The 24,229-nt window shown below is 54.6% G+C and overlaps 8 protein-coding genes across 8 annotated transcripts; 5 read left to right on the top strand and 3 right to left on the bottom strand.

Annotated features, from left to right (window-relative positions):
* Positions 1-244: 244 nt before the first annotated feature.
* Positions 245-4,287, bottom strand: BU26DRAFT_517652 (phospholipase D/nuclease). Its single transcript, XM_033828623.1, has 7 exons — positions 3,882-4,287; positions 3,401-3,668; positions 3,136-3,342; positions 2,587-2,973; positions 1,131-2,536; positions 729-1,079; positions 245-679 (listed from the first exon to the last, which is right to left on the bottom strand). Exons 1-7 carry the CDS (start codon positions 4,023-4,025, stop codon positions 356-358), a joined length of 3,087 nt encoding a protein of 1,028 aa, XP_033685880.1. The 5' UTR covers positions 4,026-4,287; the 3' UTR covers positions 245-355.
* Positions 4,286-5,805, top strand: BU26DRAFT_517651 (Cyanase). The gene is made up of 3 exons (XM_033828622.1): positions 4,286-4,829; positions 4,881-5,317; positions 5,372-5,805. The coding sequence occupies exons 1-3, from the start codon at positions 4,674-4,676 to the stop codon at positions 5,391-5,393; spliced, it is 615 nt and encodes a 204-aa protein (XP_033685879.1). The 5' UTR covers positions 4,286-4,673; the 3' UTR covers positions 5,394-5,805.
* Positions 5,806-6,142: 337 nt separating this feature from the next.
* Positions 6,143-8,118, top strand: BU26DRAFT_272152 (uncharacterized protein). The gene is made up of 3 exons (XM_033821391.1): positions 6,143-6,558; positions 6,615-7,354; positions 7,408-8,118. Exons 1-3 carry the CDS (start codon positions 6,295-6,297, stop codon positions 7,838-7,840), a joined length of 1,437 nt encoding a protein of 478 aa, XP_033685878.1. The 5' UTR covers positions 6,143-6,294; the 3' UTR covers positions 7,841-8,118.
* Positions 8,119-8,488: 370 nt separating this feature from the next.
* Positions 8,489-10,492, bottom strand: BU26DRAFT_591908 (rhomboid family membrane protein-like protein; the record flags this gene model as incomplete). Its single annotated transcript, XM_033834820.1, has 2 exons — positions 9,749-10,492; positions 8,489-9,657 (listed from the first exon to the last, which is right to left on the bottom strand). Exons 1-2 carry the CDS (start codon positions 10,266-10,268, stop codon positions 8,489-8,491), a joined length of 1,689 nt encoding a protein of 562 aa, XP_033685877.1. The 5' UTR covers positions 10,269-10,492.
* Positions 10,493-11,496: 1,004 nt separating this feature from the next.
* BU26DRAFT_424136 (uncharacterized protein) lies at positions 11,497-17,134 on the bottom strand (the record flags this gene model as incomplete). The annotated part of the gene is made up of 5 exons (XM_033823550.1): positions 11,497-13,243; positions 13,297-13,998; positions 14,247-14,260; positions 14,381-14,718; positions 14,773-17,134. 5 exons carry the CDS (start codon positions 17,132-17,134, stop codon positions 11,497-11,499), a joined length of 5,163 nt encoding a protein of 1,720 aa, XP_033685876.1.
* Positions 17,135-17,366: 232 nt separating this feature from the next.
* Positions 17,367-18,974, top strand: BU26DRAFT_517648 (Snf7-domain-containing protein). The gene is made up of 6 exons (XM_033828621.1): positions 17,367-17,616; positions 17,667-17,881; positions 17,933-17,993; positions 18,043-18,091; positions 18,138-18,346; positions 18,401-18,974. The coding sequence occupies exons 1-6, from the start codon at positions 17,611-17,613 to the stop codon at positions 18,524-18,526; spliced, it is 666 nt and encodes a 221-aa protein (XP_033685875.1). The 5' UTR covers positions 17,367-17,610; the 3' UTR covers positions 18,527-18,974.
* Positions 18,975-19,897: 923 nt separating this feature from the next.
* Positions 19,898-22,109, top strand: BU26DRAFT_271965 (protein phosphatase-like protein 2C). The gene is made up of 2 exons (XM_033821389.1): positions 19,898-21,417; positions 21,465-22,109. Exons 1-2 carry the CDS (start codon positions 20,104-20,106, stop codon positions 21,855-21,857), a joined length of 1,707 nt encoding a protein of 568 aa, XP_033685874.1. The 5' UTR covers positions 19,898-20,103; the 3' UTR covers positions 21,858-22,109.
* Positions 22,110-22,140: 31 nt separating this feature from the next.
* On the top strand, positions 22,141-23,974 carry BU26DRAFT_271947 (nuclear protein SNF4). The gene is made up of 6 exons (XM_033821388.1): positions 22,141-22,544; positions 22,596-22,719; positions 22,773-22,922; positions 22,970-23,326; positions 23,375-23,484; positions 23,532-23,974. Exons 1-6 carry the CDS (start codon positions 22,362-22,364, stop codon positions 23,709-23,711), a joined length of 1,104 nt encoding a protein of 367 aa, XP_033685873.1. The 5' UTR covers positions 22,141-22,361; the 3' UTR covers positions 23,712-23,974.
* The last annotated feature ends 255 nt before the right edge of the window (positions 23,975-24,229 follow it).

Raw genomic sequence — 24,229 nt, 5'->3', positions numbered from 1 at the left:
AGAGCTGACACGGACCAGAAGGATGAATCCGTGATCCAGCCCCGATCTGCGGCAGGGTCCACCCGACAGCCAATCAACGTTCGCGGCTTATTTTAGTCAGGAACGAGCCCTGTGACTGCTTTTCACGTACCACCGTCTTGACAATGGAGCCACTTTACAGTGCTGAGCATCACAACAGAGATCACCATTCACATGAGAGAGGCTTCACCGCGTAGCAGACCAGCAGTCGCTCATGGCACCAAATCGCAGCAAGAAGAACGCAGTAGATAGTCATAGGCCATCATTCACAGGTGACATTCGTTGAGCCCCCAAGCCCACCCAGCAGCACGTTCCAATCCAGCAATCAGGACCTAGCTTAGGTGTAAATCTCCTCCGTAAAGGCATTCAGGCCCATACCCTCCTTGGCAATATCTTCGTCCTTGAGGAATAGCAGTGGCATCTCAACAAGCGTCCCCTTAATCTTAGAAAGCTCCTCCTTCACTTCCCGCACGCCTTGCTCGCCCTGGCTGAAGTTTTCTGCAACCACATGGCCCCACTTGTACTGGCTCGGCTTCTTATGCTCCTTGTCTTTCTCGTCCTGAGCAAAGAAGCGCGAATAGTACTCGTCGTATTGTTTCCACGACCGCACTCCGTCATATGGCACGGGATGGAAAACCTTACCAAAGGCGTCCGTGTTGGTCTATTGGGGTTAGCTTGTATCCTTTAGCCACATAGAATGCTTTTCTTACCTTGGCGCGCCAGTTCCAGAAGGACTGGAACTCTTCTGAGAGAGGATCCGCGACTTGTCGATCTTCCTGAGAGCCCCAATCGTAAATGTTGGGGACGCCAATCGGCTCGAAGTTCTGGTCTGGACGCTCCATGTTCTGCGGCTTGAGCAAGCCGATGTGCTTGCGGAATATCTGTCTGCGGAGGGAGGCTGCGAATTTGGATGCGCGCCACGGACGACCATCCATGTACGATTCGACAGTCTCTGTGTCATGAACGATGATAGCGATTTCTGAGTCGTGGTCTCCCATTTGCGACCGATCGTTCAAGTTAGCAGATCCGCAGATGACGATTTGATCATCCGCGACAAGGAGCTACAAGCGGTTAGTGAAATGCGCTCTAGGACTCTTTACTCGGGTACTCACCTTGCTGTGAATGTACAGTTCCTCGCTCACGAAAGCATCCATCTCATCCATCGCACCGCCTTCCCACGGAACCTTGCGGATATCTTCGCCACCAAGCATGTAGCATTCACTGACCGTATCCCAACGTCCGCTACCGAGACCCTGCCGGCCGCCGATTTTAGAGGCAGCTTGTTGATACTTATTGTAGTCATCTCGCTTGTGCTCATCAGTCCTTTCTTGCGCTTGCGGCCGTCCGTATTCAGCTTCCATCATGCTAGGCCGGCTTTGGCCGTATTGGTCCTGACCATGCTGGCCCTGTCCGTAATTTCCACCAGAAGAAGCATCCATCTCGTAGACGCCATATTCTGCTGTAGGAGGCGGCCGATAGGCCTGATACTGATCCCGGCTTCCCTCAAAATCTCCTCGAGTACCTTCATGAGCCGCATCGTAGCCCTCGCGGGCTTGTTCGTACGATACGCCACTGCGTTCCTCGGCAGCGCGCATCGCTCCGCTGGCATTGATGCGGTCATAACTCCGGAGGTTGTAGAACCGGATGTAATCCATTGGATTGAAACCAGCCTTTGCGATCTCCTCGTAGATTGAGTGACCGCCGCGATTGATCGAGTCGTATTGAAATTCCATGATTGCCCGCGTGCCCAGAGCATCATCACTCTTGAGGTCGCCGGCAAAGGCTGGAACCGACGGCATCATAACCATCATCTTATACTTCTCTCCGTTGCGAGCAGCCCGGAGGATGCGCTCGACAATAGCAGCGCCAACCTGGTTCTTGATCGGCTTCTGCTCGTTGCCAGTGGCTGTGATGAAGAACTGGTTTTCGATGTAGACGAAGTGCTTACTGTTCTTGATGATTTCGCAGTAGGCATTTTGGATCGAGTGCTCAGTAGAGATGTTGTGGCTCCACTTCGCACTACTTCGCGTGATCTGGCATTCAGCCATCCCCAGCTGGGCACTATGTTCGGCGTGGGATTGTTGCTGTGCGTGGGCGCCGCCGTGGTGGCCGCCGTATCGTTGGTATCCTTCGCTAACGCGGCTGAACACCTTCTTGTGGAATCCGCCGCCACCCCGACCGAACAGACCGCGTTCACCACTGCCTTGGCCGTCATATTCATCAGCACCGAACCCGCGTTCTTCTTCGTCCTCGCCGTCGAAACCTCGTTGCTGAGTTGGCGGTGGCGGATAGTGACCGCCCTGCTGAGCACCGCTACTTGTAGCCGAAACGCTGGAGTACCTGGTATCCTTCTTGCTGTACTTTTCGTCGTAAATGAAGTTCCACCTCTGAGCGAAATGTGTCCTCAAATCTTGCACTGCCGGTCCAGTGAGGCATAGAGAAACATCTGACCAACCCATGCGGGAGCTCTGGGTGCGATCTAGCTTGTTGTTCTCCCAATTCGGGACATCCTGGAAATCTACAGTCCATTAGTGACAGCATGGGAGGGACTTACTTCAGAATGCTTACCCATTATTCTAGCGTTGTTGAAGTCTTGCCCAGGAAAGACGATGCGATCCAAGTCACCGGGGTGAGCGTCCGCAATTGAATGCTGATTAGTATCCCACCGGCCATAGCAAAGATCCAGCCCTCCCATGAACGCAATCTCTCCATCGATAAGGCATAGCTTCTCGTGATGTGCCCAGTACAGAACCGTGTCCTCATGAGCACCGTAAATCGCCTTGAGACTGTCTCCAGGTAGCTGCGCGAGCTTGGCAGGACTGAACGACATATTCTGCAGTGATTGAAAGAAAGAAGATCCGAGCACCGCCGTATCGGGCAAGTGGTCGGGGTGCCTAAAGACGGCAATGTTGGGATGAAGAGCCTCCAAAGCATGCTTCGTGTGGGCGGACGACACTGGTATAGGGGGTTCGATCAGCGGGGCCGTCCTTTCCACTTCTTCGAGGGATGTGAAGATCACATTGAGGCCGGCTCGAGTGAGGGCTTTTGTGATGGGGTCCGTGGACCTTGGAAGAAGGGAATGAAGATAATCGGGTAGGTGTGGATTCAGGTACTTACGAGTCAGAGCCTGGGTGACTTCCTTGTACACCATGATATTGACCTTGACGCCGCGCCTAGCGGCAGCTTCAAGGAGGCGGTCGACTCGATATTGCTGGTACTTTGCGGGAGGTCGGCGGAGGTAGAGCTCTGGTGATAACCACCAATCGAGGATCCATATTGATTCTCGAGCACGTTCGATGGCGGCGCTCACGGCCCACATATAGCCTGCAGGTACATTCAATACATGTTTTAGAGCTGATGTGGGCACTTTGAGAATACGTACCGCAACCGTCGACATACCACTTGATGTCATTCCCGCGCCGTTCAGGCGCAAAGCTGAGAAACCTGTGCTGATTGTGATATTCCTGCCCGGGCTGAGGCGCCGGAGCGCCTTGCTCAGTGTAGGGACCTTGCTGGGGTTTGCTGGGCTGATCCTCCTTGCTCGATATCTTATCTTTTATGTCGGTACCGATGTCGTGGACGGCGCGGTGGAGTTTGTCGAAAACGAACGACATGCCGCCTTCGTTGGAAGAGCCTTGTTGCTGGGAGTCCTAGCGTATGCAGTCAGGCAACGGCTTGAGGGTGTAGAGGTATAGAGATCCCTGAGAGAAGTCGAAGGATTCGAGTGAAGTGTAGGAATACACAGGGTAATGGAGGCGGTTGAGGAGGGCCAAATCGATAGCGCTGCGACGTAGGCCCGCTCACAACATTTGGGCTCTCCGATGGAGACAACAAGGTGCTCGGCGGGGAAAGGGTGCACTCACATCCTTCTGGCCGCCAAAGATGCGCTTTCCCATATCGCCAATGAAGCCGCGCTCGCCCTCTTCTCCTTCCTGCTGCGGCGGCGGCTGCTGCCCATGATGATAGTCTCCGTACGCCAGGTCGTCGTCTCGGCGGTTGTAAGCCATCTCGACAGAAGCGCAGCTCCTGACGATCTACGGGTTGAAGAGTTGTGTAAGTGTGTTCCTGCAGCTTGGAGCTGGAGAAAGCTTGTGTTGCAGGTCGTCGAGCGAGGCTTTAGCCCCGCGGCGTCATACTGCCTCAGCTCTGCAGGGGCCTGCCTCATGCAAACAGGGAAAATTCACACGGTGAAACCAGTTCTTTGCCAAGAGCCATTGGAGCTTCCGAAATGCTCAGTACAGTAATTGTCAGAGCATGCGGCGTACAACCGATCGCCTTTTGTTGGCAGGTTGTACGCGCTGTTGCTATATTTCCTTTTCCGTTCTGCCCCTCCCTGCCCCGCTTCCGCTCGTGCAGCAGATCGTGAGTACCCTTGACATGCCGACCACGACAAGTAGTTCTGCCGCCTTGGGACCCGGCTATCGCGCAGACGAGCCGCTCGAGAGGGTCCGGATCATGATGTTACGAAAGAACAATTGGCGGATGCGAGACTCCCCATCCCGTTGGCCGAATGTCGCTCCGATGACGTAGTCAATCAGCATGACGGCGACAGAAAGTATTCGGATTTCCTTCGGCCCTTCCCGCTTCTCCCCTCCATTGCTTGCCGCTCTGCAATAGCTATAGCTATTTAATTCTCCCGGCGGCACCTCACAAGGATGTCTCGAATCCCCCGCCTTGCATTTTCGACCCGAATTGCGCCTCGAGCAATTGTGCCCGTCGCATCGTCCTTTGTCCGACCGTCCGTAGGGCATACAGCTGCGCGTTACTTCCATCCTACCGCAATGGCGAGCTACCCAATTGCAACATTGGATGTGAGGAGCCTCTTTCTGGCCGATGCTGTGCCGAGATACTGACACTGACAGGCTTCCCTCGTCCCCCGCCTCCCCCCATCCTCTCCCACACTCTTTGAGGCCAAGAAGAAGAAGAACCTTAGCTTCGAAGCCATTGCAAAGGAAGTGGGCCGCGAGGAGGTAGCAATTGCTGCTATGTTCTACGGCCAGGCGCAAGCTTCGCCGGAAGACATCGAGAAGCTTTCCCAGGTGTTGGATATTCCCGTAGAGACGCTTGAGTCGCAACTCTCAGGATACCCCGACCGAGGACGCACCATGGACATGCCGCCCAAGGAGCCTTTGATCTACCGCCTCTATGAAATCGTGCAGAACTACGGATACGCGTACAAGGCAGTGCTAAATGAGAAGTTTGGTGATGGCATTATGAGCGCTATCAGTTTCTCTACGAAGGTGGAGAAGGAGACGGATGAGAAGGGAGATTGGGCCGTCATTACATTGAGGGGGAAGTGGTAGGACTCTCCATTCCAGGAAGTGTTGTGAATACGCACTAACATCAACCCCAGGCTGCCGTATTCTCGGTTCTAAACTATCGGAGTATCGTGCGGCGGCCTATCGCTGTAGGAGATCGCAGACAGTAGCGTATGAATAGGAACTTGAAATAAGTGGTACAAATATGGACACCGTCAATGAAGATCGGTTCTACCTAAGGAGAACGACTCTGAAAACATGGTGATAGTATAAACTTCTTGATTGAGGGAGGCAAGTCTACGAGCGGAAGCGATTCGGGTCTTTACCTACCAAAGGCCTTCACAAGTGGTTGCCCACAGTTGACAAACGAGACATACTGGTATGTGTAAGGCGAGTCATATACCATGTGTAGCTGAAGAGGAGTGAATGGGCTGCGATGTACTTCACGTGAGTGGCTCTGTAAGTGACACCTGCCCCAGCTCCTTCACCGACATCGCCGTTTTGCCCCGCCCGGCTTCCAGCTTCTCACCGCTACCTCACAAGCCGTATTCTATGGAAGTCTCGGTGTTAGGTATGACACCTGGTCGAGGGTCGAGGCTGCCGGTCATCCACTCGCGCCTTCCCACCCTCCTTCACTTCGTCAACGCTCCTGCCTATCCGGTCTCCGCTCCCTCACCTCGCCTTCATACCTCCACTCCCGATCAATTGTCCTGATCTCATACAATCTCTTTATACACCACTTCTCCACTCACTTGGTAGCTGCCTGGACTGCCTTATCTTAGCTCTTCGCCGGTTTCTATAACCACACACTCTTTTTCCCTCTCCACTCCAGATCTACATCCAATCCCCAAGACCCCGCGACGATTCGCGACCGGTGATCCACAAGCACTCCGCCTCATTCACCCATAAGCTCTAGTTAGTCGGTTGATACCAAGGACGTGGCATTGGCTCACATCACACAAGCGAACGAGACCGCGCCTCAAGGCCTATTGTGTGTCGGATTGAACGACCTGTCAAGATGCCTGCCCCACTCGAGCCGATCAAGAAATACAAATGTACGTACAAGAACTGCCCCGCCTCCTTCGACTCGGAGCGGGCAATGAGGAGCCACAAGAAGCACTCCGAGGAACATGATTACTGTGCGAAGTGCGACGAGGACTTCGATTCTTACGACGATCTCGCTCAACACAAGGCCTTCCGCCCGGACATGCATGGCAAAGCGTGTCGTGTGTGCGGAGAAGAGTTCAAGTCTACTTCCGGTCTTCGCCGTCATATCGAGCTGGTGGGTTGATGAGTTGATACACCTAGTGGCCCCGTCCTAATGCTGACACTCATAAGAACCACAAAGTCGACCAGAAGCTCCCCTGCCTGGGTTGCGGCTCAGAGTTCTACCGCGCATCACTGCTCGTGGAACACCTTGAGTTCGGACACTGTAGTGTTATCACGCCGGAGCAATTCCAAGGCCACATAGTGCACAAGCACCTTGTGACGAAGCTCCTCGAGGGCGGCGCCGCCTATGATAGATTCATGCAGAAGATCTCCAAGTTCGATGCCGCCCAGGATTACGAAGAGGAAGGTGGGGTCGGTATCGATATGCCGCTCGACCAAGACGACGATGACGAAGCTAGAGATGTCGAATTCGCGGCGATCAAGCCAGAGACAGCGCCAGAGGAGCCTGTACCATATACTGGACCATACCCCCCGCTCCCGTCCCAGTCACAGGCTAGGAGTGTTAGTGGAGCCTCGGATCTTTCTGCAACAATGAGAAAGATGTCTCTTGGCGGGAACTCCGAGTCGGCCACTGCGGTCGGCTCGCGCGACGGTACTTCCAGGACTCCAACTTCAAGCCGTCAGCTTAATCCATGGGGAGGGAAAGCAGCAAAGCAGCTTTTCCCGGAGGCTAAACCTACTCCACCGCCCAGCGAGTTCTCCATCAGCTATCATGATGAGCAGATGGAGCACGAGCACGGTATCAACATCATGAATACCCGCTTCTGGGACCCCTTGAGCCGTGACTGGAATCCAGAACGCTTCTATGATACTGTCGTGTGCAAGTACTACTGCCCATTCATCTGCGAGTAAGCCTTCCACAGTCTAACCGTTGCGATCATGCCGCTAACATTTTGACCAGGCAAACCTTCGATATGCCCGACGAGATGAATACACACATCCTCCAAGACCACCGCATCGCGAGGATGAAGTGTCCCTGCTGCCTAAAGTACTTCAAGTCGGTCACAGCGCTTATGAGCCACTGTGAGAGCCGCGCATCGAAATGCCCGATCAACAAGGCCGAAGACTTCAATATCTTCTTAGACAAGATGACCGGCGGCTTCCTCAGCGTGGAGGAGAAGACGCGCGCTGATCATATTCACAACCCCACCGTCATGGTTGAGAACCCAGACACGGGTAGGCTGGAGCAGTACACGCCGCCAGTCGCCACCTATCTTCAATACAGCTCCTCGAAGCCCGTCGATTGGAAGGATCCTGATAAGGTTGCGGCGCAGATTGGAGGCAGCGGTTCGTCGCAGGTCTTCAACTACCAGGGCAAGCTGTCACAGTGGTAGGTCGCATCTCGATGCTGGAGTGTCGGCTTGATCTCGTCGAGAGAATCTGGAAGACAAACAGTCGGTGGAATGCAGTCGATGAAAGACGAAACAGTGCTTCTGCCTGGTCCCATTTGCTGGCACTTTCCCTGCGCACACCCAAACATCAGCGGTCTACGAACCTAGCCTCCCTCTTCTTTCATAGATTACCCCCTTGCACATCATCATCATTCACCAAGCTTTACTGCATTTATCTACTCCCTTTGAGACTTCAAAAGCATGGATGGAGTTCACTGGCTCGGAAGCTCAGGCACGGCTCCGGTTTCACGGTTCGGACTTGATTCGATTAGGTAGAATAGGGGGACTATATGCCCGGTCTTTCAATCGACCTTTTCATATCATCATATCCAGGAATACTGTGACTTGTTCCCCAGTCCAATCCAATCCAATCCCGTTCCTTTCAACTAACTCCGCTCATATCAGCTACACCAGAACGCCAAAAATGCATCTCCGGATCCTCCATCAAAGCTATGTGGTATTTCCGTTTCTACGACGGCCACTCGAACATCTCGTACGCCAAAGTACAGTCTTGCGGGAATTATACAATGAGCAGATAAGCCTCGAGCTTACGGCGCGTCCTCGCTGCTGCCCCCATCGGAAGGAAGCGGCTTATTTCATGGGCGGGAAAGAGCAAAAGCTTGCAGTCTTGCGGCCTACGCCGCGGTGGCGGTGGGTCCGGGAGCGGCCTGCGTCGACGTAGTCGGCTTCAGGTTGCCGATATCGCACCAGTTTACTCCGCCGGTAGTAATAGGCTGCATACCCGTTAGCTCTGTCTTGGTCTTCACTCGAAGTGCCTCCGGCGATCCTTACCAAGCAAGTCAGGTGCTTGCACCAGTTGCAACCATTCCTCCACTCGTAAAAGTTCCTCAGCAGCAGAATAAATCCAATGAAGACGGAAAGGAGCGCTCCGGCGCGCACAACCCACCACACCCACCAGAACGGCTTCCTGCCCTTGAAGAAGCCTACGGGCTGTTTGACGAACTTCTGCAGACCCGGCGCAGCGCCGGAGTTCAAGGGTTGTGTGTCCACGGTTGAGTAGGGTGGCTCGTCGACGCCGATGCGCTCGCGCAGTGCTTGAGGCGAATGTAGTAAGCAAATGCCGAGGACGAGACCCATAAGGAAGCCGCCGATATGCGAGAAGTTGTCCAGACCAGGGAGCAGGCCGAGAACAAAGGAGATAGCAATGTCGAGGAGCAGGAAGAGGAGGTCTTTTACCGGCGAGCGGCGCGAGTTCCAGTTGTAAAGCAGGTCGAGCAGGACGAGTGCGAGGATGCCGAAGAGAGAGCCGGAGGCTCCCACAGAAGCAATTCCCTCAGCGGCGTAGTTCCCACCCAGCACGAACCCGAATATTCCAGCGCTGAAATACACAAGCGTGAATCGCAGCGGCCCGATCTCCTTTTCGATATCCCTCCCCAGCGTTAACTGCAGCAGCATATTAAAGCCGATATGAATAATTCCCGCATGCAGGAATATCGGCGTGATGAAGCGCCACCACTGGTCGGGCTCGAGGTTGTCCTTGGTATGGCGGGTTTCCCAGGTGAGGTCTGGATCTTGGGCGGGGACGCCGCCCATGCCGCAGAGCTCGGAGAGGGAGCAGGTGGCGTCTGTGGTCGTAGTGTTGGGGCACGGCCAGAACATGACCTGGTTGTCGAGGACGGTTTTGCTGTAGTGCATGCAAGGCTGGTAGCGGGCGCCCATGTTGATGAGGACGTAGGGCGACGGGCCGATCATGATGTTGAAGTTTGGTTTTGTTTGGATGGGGGAGCCTGTCAAGATGCCTATACTTACATTAGCACAATTCTATACCCTCTCAGGCTCCATCGTCCCTCGTATGAAGGAGTCGGATTGGAAGATGGATGGGGGACATACCATTCTTAATTATCTCCCCTATGAAGACGGCGATTTGTACCGTCGTCAGAATATACACCACCCACGTCACCCTCCCACTAAACCATCCCTTCTTCTTCCTCTTCTCATGTGCCGGATACCTCCCTTCTGGATCTGCGCCATACACCCCAGCAGCCGCACCGCCTTCCCCCATCTTCCCCTGATTCTGCAGCGGAATCGCGTTCTGGTCCGCGAACGGATCTCCCTGGGGATGATTCGCCGGCGGGTCGTACCGACTGCTATAACTCTGTGGTGTCGCAGCGCCGTGGTACGATGTATCGCCGTATGGCGCGGCGGCGGAGGTCAGCTTCGTGGTTGAAGGATAGTCGTAGCGATTGGTGTCGTCGAAGGGCGAGGAGACGGGAGAAATGGATTGTGTGGAGTGGTTGGGCCCCGGGACTGGGGGCAGCGGCGAGTCGTCGAGGGTATGTGAGTGTGATGGGTGGGGTTGGGAGTGTGCGCCGGAGGGAGAGAAGGAGTGGTAGTAGTCGTTGGCCGCCATGGCGATGGCAGGCGCGCGGCGACGGCGACCCTTTACGAGCGACGGCTACGGTTACGGCTTCGGCACGGAGTTGGAGGAGGAATATCAGCCGCAAGCGAGCGTGGAGGATGCGGTAGCAAAGTGCGGCGAGTGGATGTGGATATGCGGCTCGGGGTTCGCGTTCGTCGTTGTACAACTCAGTGCAGTACGGCGGTGGTGCAGCTGAGGCACAGGCTAGGAAGGCTAAGCTATTCGCAGCCCTGCAGAAATCACCCGCTCGAAGTTCGTCTCAAGACGCGAGAGAAGAGCCAAAACGATGGGAAGGATCCAGAGATCTAAGTACTCTTTTCTCTCAAGAAATTGTGTCGGGAGACACCGAGCTGAAGCGCAGACACATCGCACAACAGAGGCTGAGAGACCAGTTTACGCAAACCAAGCATGTCGTAGCCACTGTCACAGCCCCAGCCCTGCCATCCATCAGCCAATAGGAAGAAGGGAGGCTTTTAGTGCCCGGCGTTGGAGCCACCTGAAACCCTAGGCATTGGACGTGATCGGCCCTTTGTTGCTTTAAATAATCTGGGGCGCCTGGTTTATGCAGTGACTTCATTGTCTCTAAATTTCGGCATTCGCAAAAGCGTGGAAGGGTGCAAATACCGAAGCGTAGTTTAGGCGCACGGCAGGCGAGTACAAGTGTCTTTGAGGACAATAATGGAGCTGATCCGCTGCGTGGTACGCCACGTGGCGCAGCGAAGCCGCCCGGCAATAGAAAGCAAACGCTGACGTACCCACTCGTGGACCTACCTAAATAGTTCACCTGCACTCCACAGCTCCACTCCAAGCAATATTCTGCAGAGCACAGTTCACCCAACAATCACTCATACTGTTCTTCTTCATCCTTCATGCAGCTCGCCGGCCCTGGGGACTTCATGTCCACATGCTAAACCGGACTGGAGTAGATTCCCGAGCTGCCAAATCTCCGGGCACCAATCCGGCACTCCCAACTCACGATACTTAGAGAGGGTTAAAGCCGGAGTTCGCTGCGACTAAGGACCTTTTTCCAGACCCGCAGAGAGAGCCTTCGGTCCGCGCGATCGGAAATTTTCTGGTAGGAAACAGGTCGGCCCCATGGCTGCGGCAAAAGCGTTTCTGCTCGAGTCACATGGCCAGTTCTAGTGAACTATTCATGGAATGCGACATGACCTCGAAGTACTGTGCTTGAAACTGAGCTGCGTTGTTTTCATTAGGCTGTCTATAGTGGCGGCAATATTTCCCTACAATTCGGGCACTGCAACCGATACCTCATCCACCCTTCCAAACAGGGCGTGTGGAAAATATGCCGACAAGGCGTAACCATATACATCCTCCGCTGCAGGGTCAGTCCACCTAGACCTTGTACATCGGGTCCACCGCCGCCGGCGGGTATAACAGGGACTTCGATATCTTGCGCGCAGATGCTGCAGTCGAATACTTTCTTGCCCTTGCCCTTTGATTCGCCGGGTTGGAGTTGAGGCGCCGAGGAGGAAGGGGAATCGGGGGAGGTTGATGAGCCGATCGGCATCGTGGCGCCTTCTTCGTCTTCGCGGAGGATGGGGTGGTAGTCGTATGCTGGAGGGGCCCAGCCTTCGCGGATGAAGAAGCGGGAGCCTAGGATCTCCTGGCTAGCTAGTGCTAGTATCTGTATCCAGACCCATCCGGCAAGCACTAGTAGCGACCTATAATCCGTCTTTGAGAATAAAACATTGTTCTCCACGACGTAGAAATAGGCAATAGGTATCATCCTGACGATACTTTGTCCAAGGACAAAATCCCAGCGCAGCGCCTTTCGGCAGTTGCGCATGATGTTGCGGTGGATTTGAGGCGTCCAGAAGGAAAGGTAGATGAAGCAGAGAGTGTTGAAGTAGAAGGCGCGGGCTGTGGAGCGGACGGTTGTGAATTGCAGGGTGATGAAGAATATGATGATGAGAAGGAGGCAGTAGCGGCTGTATAGAGCGCTCAGCTCGGCTCGCGCTGGAGTTATTGCTGTTGTGGTGTTGTTGGTAGGTGTAGTGGCGCCTCCGGTGGCATCATCCTGATCGGAGGGGACGATGAGGGGGGCGGATGGTTGTGGTCGGTTGGCGGTTACTGGGAGAGGAAGCGAGTCGCCGCTGGGAGGTGGTGGCGGACGTGTCTGCGTGTTTGTAGTCGGAGTAGGTTGCGGGCTCGGTGGAGTAGGTGTCGGCGCCTGCTGTCTGTCCTGACGCATCTGCTCCGTTACTTGAACAGTCCAGATATCCATCAAGAACCGAAGCTCCAAGACCACTGAAAATAGCGCGAGGAATGCGATGGTGTATAATGCAAGCTGTGACGTTCCCAGAAACAGGTGCATGAAGACCAGGGAAAGAAACACGAATCCATCGCCCAGGCCCATCATGGCGATCGTATAGAAGCTGATTCGGTTACGGGTAGATGGGGTCGCAGCCTCCTTTGCTTGCTTGATGAGGAAGAAGAGCTGGAAGACGAGGGTGACTGCAAATGCGATGATGCTATGCCTAGCTCGGGCGTTGAACTCTTCCGTCTTCGAGCCCACGAGATGTGCGGCCTCTGAAGGTGGGAAGTCTGGCGGGCCTTTCGACTCGATGACGAAGCCGCAATCTGGAGAGAAGCCAACCATGGACATGGACAGTGGTGTGCGACGGGGCATCGGTGAGCCGGTGGGATATCGAAGCTCGTGTTCAAGCCAGTTTGTATCAGGCTGCCCGTTTAGCGGTTGCTGTCCCGGTCGGAGATGGAACTGCACTGGCTGTTCCTGTAGGAAAAGGACGAACTCGCAGTGAGGAGTGCCCAAGGTTCCTTCATTTGTTCCCTCTACGGCTGATGTCCATGGGTTCCATATGGGGTACGCTCGGTTCGTCTGGCGTTCGATCGTCTCATGAATGGTTGAGTTGAGCAGTTCTTGAGATGAGGTGTAGAGGTGCGACGTGATCTGCAAGTGTGGGAGCGCGAAGATGCCGGCAAACCTATACTCGTCAGTCTCGAGATCCAGTGCATGCAATTCCATGTGATAGCTCACCTCTCACTTGTCGTAGTCAACACCGCGCCGCCAAACTCAGGATAATGCAACCCATTAACCGCAAACTCCCACCAGTTATCCCCCCAGCTCTCATCGTCTCCAATCACCACTCTGGCGCTAACCTCCGAGATGGTCCTGTTCTCATCCGTCCGCATTCTTCCCTCCAGCTCTGTTATATGCAGCCGCACAGGCCCTCCTGTCCCAGTCAAATTCCTGTCGTACTCGGCCAACGGGAACGGATACTCCGGGAGGAGCGCGGAGGCGTTCATATCGCTCGGATGCCGTATGCGCCCCAGCGACGAGCGCACCCACTCGCCCTGCACATACCCCGAAATATTCCTATACACTGGTATGCTCTCCTCTTCTCCAACCGTGCCTTTCAACCAACTCTCCGCCTTCTCCCCCAGCAGCCCCTTCGTCTGCTCCGTCGCCCTCCGCCTAACCGGCTCCAACAAATCCCACGCAAACCCATCCTCCTCCCTTAGCCCTGTAATATTCAGCCACTGATTCTTCCCGGGGTCGAAATCGCCATATCGGGTTCTATTTAGGACGTCGAGCTCTTCCCATTCGCGTTCGATAACCTCGTTGTACCGTGATCGTGTGTTGTAGCCTGCCTGCTGCTGTGGTTCGGGCGAGTTTATAAGGAGTAGCAGGATTATGAAGAAGACGAACTGGCGCGGGTCGCGGCGGACCTCCATCAGGCTGGATGTAGGGTGTCGTGCGCCATCGAGAGGCGAGGTGATGGTTAGAGCCTCTTCGTTGGATGACGTTCGGAGGTCCGCACCGGGACAGGGGTCTATTCACGCGCGAGGCTTGGCAGGCAACCTCACTTCTGACTTTTGCATATCGTAACTCATCTTAGGTGATTCTCTCATGAACGATCGTATTTCTACATGAAGGAGCAAGAGGGGTATTGGATTAAGCGTTATGTACAGAGAAAAAAGAGTCACTTAAGGTTACCTTCCTTTGATATTCCGACCTGCTCCCGAACGCCAGTTGTATATATTTTGCACTGCTTGCACCCCTCCAAAGCGGGCTTGTCATCGCAGCTCGCGATACAGGCTTAGTTACTCGCAGTCGCAACTGCTGGTGGCGTCGCCTCTAGGTCAATCCGCTGGACCGTTTGGCGAAGCTCGTTGCTGCCGCGGAACAGGTTGCTGAAATACTTCCGGGCTCCTTCGGCCTCTGATTTGAACTTGAGCGTTTCATCCTTCTTGAGCTGCAGCTTTTCAACGTTCCGCTGCAGGCCAATCCGAACATCGTTCGCAGGGCCCTTAAGGGCCCGGCGAACCTCTGAGCTGATGCGCAATGCATTAGAATGCGTGTAGTCAATGGCCGATAGCTGCGCAGACAGCTTGGCACTGAGCCGGTGGGGCAGAGACTTGGGGACCGATGCTAGGATGTACGAGACACCGATGGCAACTACGCAATCATGTTAGCGATCTGCAAGATAGGGAGGATGGAGGAGAAGCTTACCACCAGCAATGAGGCCAGGAATCAAGAGCCTCCTGAGGTTGTTTGACCCCATGATCTTCGCTGCACCAAGAGCACCATCTAGCCATCCGACGCCGCCAACCAATCTACCGCCCACCACACCTGCAACAGTGACAGCCATGCCTGTCCCTGCAACCTTCTCTTGCCGTTCCCACAAACTAGCAATATCGAAGAAATCCCAGAGCTCAATGTCGATGTCGACCTGTCGGGCCAGAGCATGCACCGACTTTCTAAACATCCTCTCCGGACGGAACATGACGTCGGCATGGAGGTTGTTACCAAGATGCAGGATGCCTAGGTTCTTGATCCCATTGTAACCCTGGACAGCTTGTGCTCGCGCATGCTCTTCGCACAAGCGCACATTCTCGGAGATCTCATGAATCATTGAATCCCTGATGTCTTCGGCATACTGGTAGGCGGAGAAAAGGCCAGGATATTCGATGCCAAGGTCCTGCTCACCTACCCGAGCGATGCAGCCGTTGAGGGTATCCCATGTGTGAGTGTAGACTTCCGAAGTGGTATCCTCCACCATTCGCTCCACTGACTCTCCGGCTTCAGTCCTTGCTTTCTTGGATTCTTCGAATTCTGGTTCGAGGGCATCCATCTCCTTCTTCACTCGATCCAGTTCCGCCTGAGCAACATCTCGGTTAACTGTAGCAAGATTATGGATGTCACTCAGGACATTCAGGAGGTACGTCTTTGCCGGTGCAAGCTTGGATCTTGCCCTCTTCTCGAGAACGAAACGGCGCAGAGAGGTCTCCAAGTCTTCAAAGTCCCTGATCTTCTCTGCCTCCTTGCCTTTGCCCTTGTCGGTAGGGTCATCGTCCCCATCCCCATCTGGTGGAGAGCCTCTAGCCGAGCCTGCCGCTATCATTGGGATAGCATTACTAGAGACAAAGTGCACCAGCTCGTTCGACTCTTTGAAGGTAGCCGGGCTCAAGCCATGCACTTGCTTGAGAATCATCTCCTTGCACCGCCGTTGGTCCCGAATAGTGTCAAAGCCGTTGACCACCATGAAAATGTACGCCTTCTCTCGAGCGGCAGTGAAGATGAAATTCTTCGCCGATTCCGTGAAGTGGTTGGCTGCCGAAACCACGAAGACTACCACATCAATCTCTTCCTGTCTCGCAAAGACTGCGGTCGTCTTCACCGAGTCTGAGTTCAAGCCGGGTGCATCGATGAGCGCAATGTCCACAACCCCGTTGTTGAGCAACGACTCATCCACAGATCGAATGTCATTGATATAGATCTTGCATTGTGTAAAGTGCTCGTTGTCAGTAACGATCTTGTCCAAATCGGTTAGGGAAAAGACGGTGTATGTGCTCTCATCGTGGCGGTTATATCGGGATCCGAGGGGCACGGCGTGGACTTCTTCAACACCACCATTCTCTCGGAAATCGAGGACCTCGCAGAAGATGCTGGTACATGGCTGCTGGTCTTCCGGCAGCACTTTTCGTCGAAGTAGTGCATTGCAAAATGTCGATTTTCCCGCATTGAGGTCGCCGGTTACGAGAACCTTACTTGATGTGTCTTCTATTCTTTCTTTGATGGAATAGAGATGCCGTATGCTTTGCTGAATTTGGCCGTCAAGTAGTGATGCGATGGAGCCTCTCTCCAAAGAGTGTACCAAATCGGTTTGTGTCCGTCCTCCCATGCGGAGTTCCAGCTTGAGCACGGAGAAATCGTGAGCAAGCTGCGGAGTTACCAACCGAGGCTCCTGTTTCGGTTCTCGCGGTGCCATAGAGCTCGACTCTGCCACAGTCGCATCCTCTCCGATGGATGTACCCGCCCGTCGCGGAGGTCGTGGTCGGTCGGGCGAACATGATGGCTCTAAGTCGTCCACGGATGTCTGGGTATGAGATAGACCGGGCCGGGAATCGGTGCGGCTATGTGATGGATGTTTATGGTCTGTAGGCACTGAGGGATAATGCGCCGGCCATTCTAGGTTCTTTTCCTGGAAGCTCTTGAGGGTATCGATGGTGCCATGGATGGCTCGGGCGAGCGCATTTTTATTCTGATTGTACCGCAGCTGCAGCACATGGCTGCGCTGCCGGTCGTGCTCAGCGGAGCCTGTACCGCCTGGCAGGATGGGCGTGGGAGGCGGCGTTGGTCTGTCTTCCACGATGGTAGGGTGCCAGGTCCGACCAGACGTGTCTCCGTCCACAATACTTCCCCCGTATCCGGAGTCCTGATCTAGCATCGACATAAGGCGGGCAGCAGCCTCTGGAGTCGACCCTGACCCAACCGTCATGTATGCGGGGCGGGCAGGCGGGCCCGCATCGCCGCGGCTTGAAGAAGATTCCCCAGGGGCTGAGGGAGCACCAGCGCGTTGATCGGAATTCATTGAGGCTACTAGGTGAGATGCGAGGATGGAGAGGGGAGCATATCGCGGTAATTGGGGGTTCGGTGTCGGTGGCGAAAGTTTTCGTGTAGGAGTGAAGAATGTCCACGGGTCGTAACGCGGTTGCAAGCACTCCGGAGAATCTGGTGGCGAGAGAGTGCCAAGCAGCACAATCGCAAGGATTGGTCACTGCACAACACAACGTGGTCGCGTCGTCCCAGCAAGTAATAATCATGAGCGGTGCAAAAAAAGGGCTCTGATCAGATCGGACAAACAGAGCCTACAGACAATAGTTTAATTTTCTCGCCAGGTGGTGAATCGCTGCCGGTCGAGCGTTGAGGCTACCAAAGCTGGCTATTGGTATTGCCTGTCGGTACTTGGCGCGCGGTTGCACCCAAGAGAGCACACTCATCCATCTTCGCTATAGAGCTCCGGCAAACCACACACACCCAATCTCACGCATCTGGACTGCTGCAAATATGAATGTCTGTATCAGCCTCCTCGCAGAATTGCTCCGCAGCTAATATGCGAATAGATCGTCGAATGGGCCTTTGGAAAGCGCATGACGCCCGCCGAGCGGCTGCGGAAGCACCAGCGAGCACTCGAGAAGACGCAACGGGAACTCGACCGAGAGCGCGTAAAGCTCGAGAACCAGGAGAAGAAGCTAGTCGCGGATATCAAGAAGAGCGCCAAAAACGGGCAGATGGGACCTCTGCGGATACAGGCGAAGGATCTAGTGCGGACAAGAAGGTGCGCCAGATGGCCACATTGATGGGATACTCTGCTCATGTTGGTGTGAAGGTACATTCAGAAGTTCTACCAGATGCGGACCCAACTGCAGGCAATATCTTTGAGGATACAGGTACGCAGGCCGCAACCAAGTAACCGGTACGGCTACTGACTCTGGGCAGACTGTTCGCAGCAACGAGCAAATGATGCAGTCAATGAAAGGCGCGACGAGTTAGTGTAACTCCCATTCCTGCGAAGCGTATCTAACATCGAGCAGCGTTGTTGGGGAGCATGAACCGGCAAATGAACCTCCCGGCCCTGCAGCGGATTGCCATGGAGTTCGAGAGAGAGAACGACATAATGGACCAGCGGCAAGAGATGATGGACGATGCCATTGACGATGTTACTGGACTTGAAGACGAGGAGGAGGGCGAAGAGGTCGTAAATCAAGTCCTGGACGAGATAGGCATTGATCTCGGCCAAGCGGTGAGTCCACAAATACCTCATAAGTGTATTAGCCTGCTAACGTTGCTTGTTTAGCTGGGAGAGACCCCGACTGGCCTCCAGAAGACCGCAGTTGCAGAAGGAAGGGTAGCCCAGGCAATCGGAGGTGCCGACCCAGGGGACGACGACCTTCAAGCCCGCCTCGACAGTCTGCGAAGGTGAACCGATCCATCTATCATATCTCATAGCTACCGGCGTTATGGGTTGGGTGGGCCACGAAATGCGATGAATTGGAGCTATTGGAGGAACTTACATTTCGATCTGAACGACATTGTGTTCCATAATGCAGTCACCATGGTATGAGCGTTGGGGAGGTCACACAAGCAAGCTTTTGACCTGTAAGACGACTCCTGAAGGTCTTCGGCAGGTGAAGACAATTAGGGGCATGCCACGGGAGTAACTTCCCTTGAACCCTGAGACGATCCCAATCGCCTCTTTTCTCTGGTAGACTTCCATCTTTTTCTCCTACTCTGTTTGGCATGCTTAGAAAGCCTTATAGCCTACATGCCAGCCGGGAGCCCTGAGCTTCCCCGCCAAGTGCAATGGCAGGGAAGCAGTAATACAATTTTCTTCGTCTCCTGCTCGGGTGGTTGCTCCTGCTGCACCTCTAGTCCATAACTGCTGAACATCGCACATCTCTTCGTCAGGTATTGCTGGTTGAAGCTGAACAGGCTGCATAACCTACACGCAGATTTCAAGTCCACCGTGAGTACGTGCCCTACAGTTGTGTCGGAGGCACGAAGACGCAGTATTCGCGGACTGTTTCAAGGCGTAGACGGTATGGCAGAACCCAGATCTCAAACATCCCTGCTACAACCCGCCCTATCCGTCGGGATGCATCCTGAGTTCCAGATCGCCGTCGATCGTTCATCTACTCCAGTGCTCCCAAAATAGCAAAGCGCTGCTACCCGCGCCTCTGCCCAGTGTGTCGCGATTCCGCCTGTGCAAGCCGCGCGCACCTAGCCTAAAAGCTCACCGACTACAGCTCATGTGCTGAGAGAGCCACCGCTGAGCCATACCTAGGCAGAGAGCTCGGAGATGGCGGCCTCGGAGGCGGGAACGGTGAAACGAGGCTCCAGGGCTGCGTTTGGCCTCCGCCTTCCCTCAGGCAGCGCACGGGGCGCCTCTAATATCCCCGCACTCTCGCTGCACCTTGACAGCCTCGACAGCTTCGGAGGACCGCTGTGCTTTTTATCCACGACGCTGCCCTCGGCCCTAAGACCCCTCCATTCGCACCGCCCGCCTCAGTATTCTCCGCTCGCGCTTCACCGTGTCTGGTCACGCCGACGCGCACATCCGACGTCATTCGCTAGCCCGAGCGCCTAAGTTATCAGCCTCTTTCACCACGCCTCCTGCACACCAGCCCCTCTTCTCTACCTGCCTGTGCTACCGCCCCATTATAACGCTCCTTGGGAACCCTAAAACTTCGGTATGTATGCTCGGCCAGCGCGCTGGGTTTGTACGCAAACTTCCCGCCCGTCCCGCCGATGCTGGCGTCTTCGCTTGCCCCTCCTCGCCCGCTTGCCTCCAGGCTGCCCTGACGAAGGCATGCTAATATATGGACCTTGCGCAGGACATTGACGTCATACTACACGACGCGCCGCTCCATCTTCTCCATTTCTAGCCCTTACTCGTATTCTTCGACCTTCCCCGCGTTAGACCGAGTGTCTTCGCCAACCATCAACCTGGCTGGAAACAAGCGACGGAGTTTCTCCAGTCAAGGAGGCCTGTTGAACAGGATGTTTGGCTCATCCCCTGGGAAGGATGACGAGTCTGACCCTGTAGATGCTCCAGCCTCGACCGACACGTCGACGCCTATAACTGTGACGAACGAGGCGACCTCAGGCGGGGAGAAGCGGGCTGGGAGTACACCGGTGGCCTCGGAGCGCAAGAACAGCGAAGTCAGCCCCAATAGCGAAAAGAAACGAAGAAGTAGCGGTGTTTCGCGTGCGAGGGATATGTTCTCCAGCGCAAAACAGTCCCTCCATCTCTCTGGATCGTCCCCTACAACCGCCTCCAACAACTCCTCTGAGAAGCCCGGTCCTCAGACACCTATACAGAAGCTTGGGAAGTCTGATGCTGCCCTTAGCGTTCCCCAGGGCTCTCTGAACAACTCCGCCGGTGAATCGCTGCCTGGTCCACGATCCACTTTCCGTGTCGGCGTCACCGAGGACAAGAATAAGAAATGCAGGCGAACTATGGAGGATACCCATGCCTATTTGTACAACTTTCTAAGTACACCCGCGCCATCCTACGGCCCAGACAAGAGTCGCAGCTCCATTTCCGACGGATCAAGCTCATCCGATCTGCCTGTGGTGGAAACGGATAACGGGTACTTCGCCATATTTGATGGGCATGCTGGCACGTTTGCGGCGGATTGGTGCGGCAAGAAGTTGCATCTTTTGCTGGAGGAGACGATTCGAAAGAACCCGAACACCCCTATACCTGAGCTCCTGGACCAGACCTTCACCCTGGTTGATCAGCAGTTGGAGAAGCTACCCCTTAAGAACAGTGGATGCACTGCAGTAATAGCAGTATTACGATGGGAAGACCGGGTGCCCAACTCACAGTCGTCTACCGGATCAGTCTTGTTTGCGCCGGCCGCGGTGTCGGCGGTGAAGAACGCCTCTGAGAGCAGTGAGAAACAGACGGAAACCACGGATGCTGTCACCTCGGAGTCCGCGACGCCAACCCAGCCCGTCGGTCAACCAGAAGGGCGTAATGAGCACCCCGCGGAGGTGCGATTACGAAACGATGCCAGCCGCCAACGCGTCTTGTACACTGCAAACGTTGGAGACGCGCGGATAGTTCTATGCCGTAATGGCAGAGCTCTTCGACTATCCTATGACCACAAAGGCAGTGACGAAAACGAGGGCCGTCGTGTTGCTAGCGCTGGCGGTTTAATCCTCAACAATCGCGTCAACGGTGTCCTTGCGGTCACAAGAGCTCTTGGAGATGCATATATGAAGGATCTAGTTACCGGCCATCCGTACACTACGGAGACCGTGATTCAGCCTGACCAGGACGAGTTCCTCATTCTCGCTTGCGATGGGGTAAGTATCTCTTCTTGAAACTATGCGATCCTAGCTAACAAATTCAGCTTTGGGATGTCTGCTCCGATCAGGAGGCCGTCGATTTGGTCCGACACATCCAAGACCCACAAGCGGCGTCTAAAACTCTGGTTGATCACGCCCTTGCACGCTTTTCGACCGACAATTTGTCTTGTATGATCGTTCGGTTTGACAACAAAGCCCTCAAACAGCGCAAGATCGAGGCTCAGTTGGGCGTGGACGGAGATCCAATGAAGCCGGGGATTAGTGAAGCTGATGCCATCGTCTCTCAGGCAAGGAAACAAATGGGCGAGCCCGACCAGCCTGTTGAAAGCGCCGCAGCTGAAATGATAATGGAAGAAGAGGAATCAGAGCCGGGACCCGAGCTGAACGTCGACGCGCTCAGAGCAGCTCAGAAGAACAACATTCCAAACAGCACTTGATGTACAGGATTTCATGCGGGCGCGGTGCCTAGTCTCAGAGCGTTAACCGACACTTTTGTTTGAGCCGCGGCTTGGGGTAGGAGCTTCAATGTTGGAGATTGGGCGGCAATGTTTGGTTCAATTCGCTGTATCTCTGGTTCGTCCTTCGATGACACTCAGTCAATGTTAGCTGTACCAACGAAAGCCTGGCGTTCTTAGGAAAGTCAACAACTTGAGGATATAGTCCCCAGCTGCGCGGTCATGGCGTCATGCTAAGCGGAATGTAAATATCCTCGTCATGGCACTCCACAGTGAAGGCAGGCGCACGGCCCAGGCCCCACTCTTAGCGCGTGGCAGCTCGTTAGCTGCGGCGTCAACACCACGGCCGGCCGATCTCAACCTCGACCGCAGCCTGGACGCCGCACTTTCGCGCAGCCAGCAACGCCGGACTCAGTTGCAAACCCAGACCTCCGCGCCACACATAAACCCCCATGCGGCTCCGTCCAAAGGAGCATCTGAGTCACGATGTCTGGCGTGGACACGGCCGACTCAGCGACTTCGGCACCCACAACTGCCCCTGCTAACGATGCTTCCCTCGGCCCTGAGCGACTCGCATTTGTTACCCCGCGAACCTATCTCGAGCAGGCGCGGCCTGCTATGTCTCCGCGGGCTCTCACAGCTGTGGATCGGGAGCAGTTGGACGGACTGGTAAGGGATATATTCGAGGCTGTTGCTTCCTGCGGCTGACGGACGGGACAGAGGACGATTCGCGCCTTCTTGAAAGTGCGGACGAGCTACGATGTGTTGCCTCTCAGCTATCGCCTGATTGTGTTCGATACGTCGCTGTTGGTGAAGAAAAGCCTTAATATTCTGATTCAGAACGGTTGGTAGCGCCCCGTGTTTGCCTGTACAATGAGATCCTAACGCCTGGAGCAGGCATTGTCTCCGCCCCGCTATGGGACTCCAAGAGCTCAACCTTCGCTGGTCTGCTCACGACCTCGGATTACATCAACGTCATTCAGTATTACTGGCAGAACCCTGATGCTCTCGCCAGGGTAGACCAGTTTCGCTTGAACAGCCTTCGAGGTACAACTTCACACCCGGCTCGCGCGATGATATCTAACTGTGAGTAGATATCGAGAAAGCTCTCGGCGTTATACCGATCGAAACCGTCTCCATCCACCCCGAGCGGCCGCTCTATGAAGCATGCCGGAAGATGCTCGAATCTCGCGCTCGACGTATCCCCATCGTCGATATCGATGACGAGACGCACCGCACCATGGTCGTTAGTGTGATAACACAGTACCGCATTCTGAAGTTTATCGCGGTGAATGTCAAGGCGACGCAGAAGTTGCGAAAACCACTAAAGGAACTTAACGTGGGGACTTACACAGGTCTAGCGACTGCGAATATGGACACGCCGGTTATGGACGTCATACATATGCTCGTCAAGAAGAGCATTTCGAGCGTGCCAATCATCGACAAGGACGGTATGTGTTGAGTTGCGAAGTTCGATTTGCCGTGGCTGACATAGGAAGGTACTGTGCTCAATGTGTTCGAAGCTGTCGACGTTATCACGCTTATCAAAGGCGGTGTATACGACGATTTGAACCTCAGTGTGGGAGATGCGCTGCTCAAACGCTCGGATGTACGCCATCCCGTACCAGCCACTCCGCGTTCACTAAAACCAAGCAGGAATTCCCGGGCATCTACACATGCTCCATGCAAGACCAACTCTCCACCATCTACGACACGATCCGCAAGTCGCGCGTTCACAGATTCATCGTCATTGACGAGGAGAGCAAACTCAAGGGTGTCCTTACGCTCAGCGATATCCTTGAATACACGCTGCTTGAGGGGGAGGAGAATGAGTAGACTCGCCTTTCAAGCATCTGTCTTTCTGAACTATATGATATCTTTATGTAGTCTTATGACTGTAGGTTAAATCATGGCAGAGCGCTCGGCGTGGCGCATTTGGTATGGGGCTTGGCGTGGGCACGGCAAGGTAATGATTGGCATCGCGGGCGATATTGGGCGGATGGTTTGATTATATCCAATGGTTCTTGAATGAATGATAGACTCTTTCATACATCAGTTGTATTGCTCTTCTTGTCGCTTCACAATATCTTGGGTTAGCGGTCACATGGAAGATAAAGAGTTCGAAAGGTTGCAGTCGCATTAGGTATCTAACCTTTGAAAAACAGCAGCGAAGGGCGCCCCCACTGTGCGTCCAATTCATCGTCTGTCTGGAGGAACGCCAAACTACGCAGAAACCAGGTAAACTGTAGCTCTATCGAGTAACGCGGAACGCAGAATGCTAATATATAGCAGGGCTTTTGAAAATGACTCTCCATGCACTTAGAACAGAAAACCACGCACCATGGCCATGCAGC

Source organism: Trematosphaeria pertusa (genome assembly GCF_010094035.1).
Source record: "Trematosphaeria pertusa strain CBS 122368 unplaced genomic scaffold BU26scaffold_5, whole genome shotgun sequence".
In the NCBI taxonomy this organism is placed as follows: Eukaryota; Fungi; Ascomycota; class Dothideomycetes; order Pleosporales; family Trematosphaeriaceae; genus Trematosphaeria; species Trematosphaeria pertusa.
Note: the sequence above shows the minus strand (reverse complement) of the source record. Positions and strands in the feature narration are given on the sequence as shown.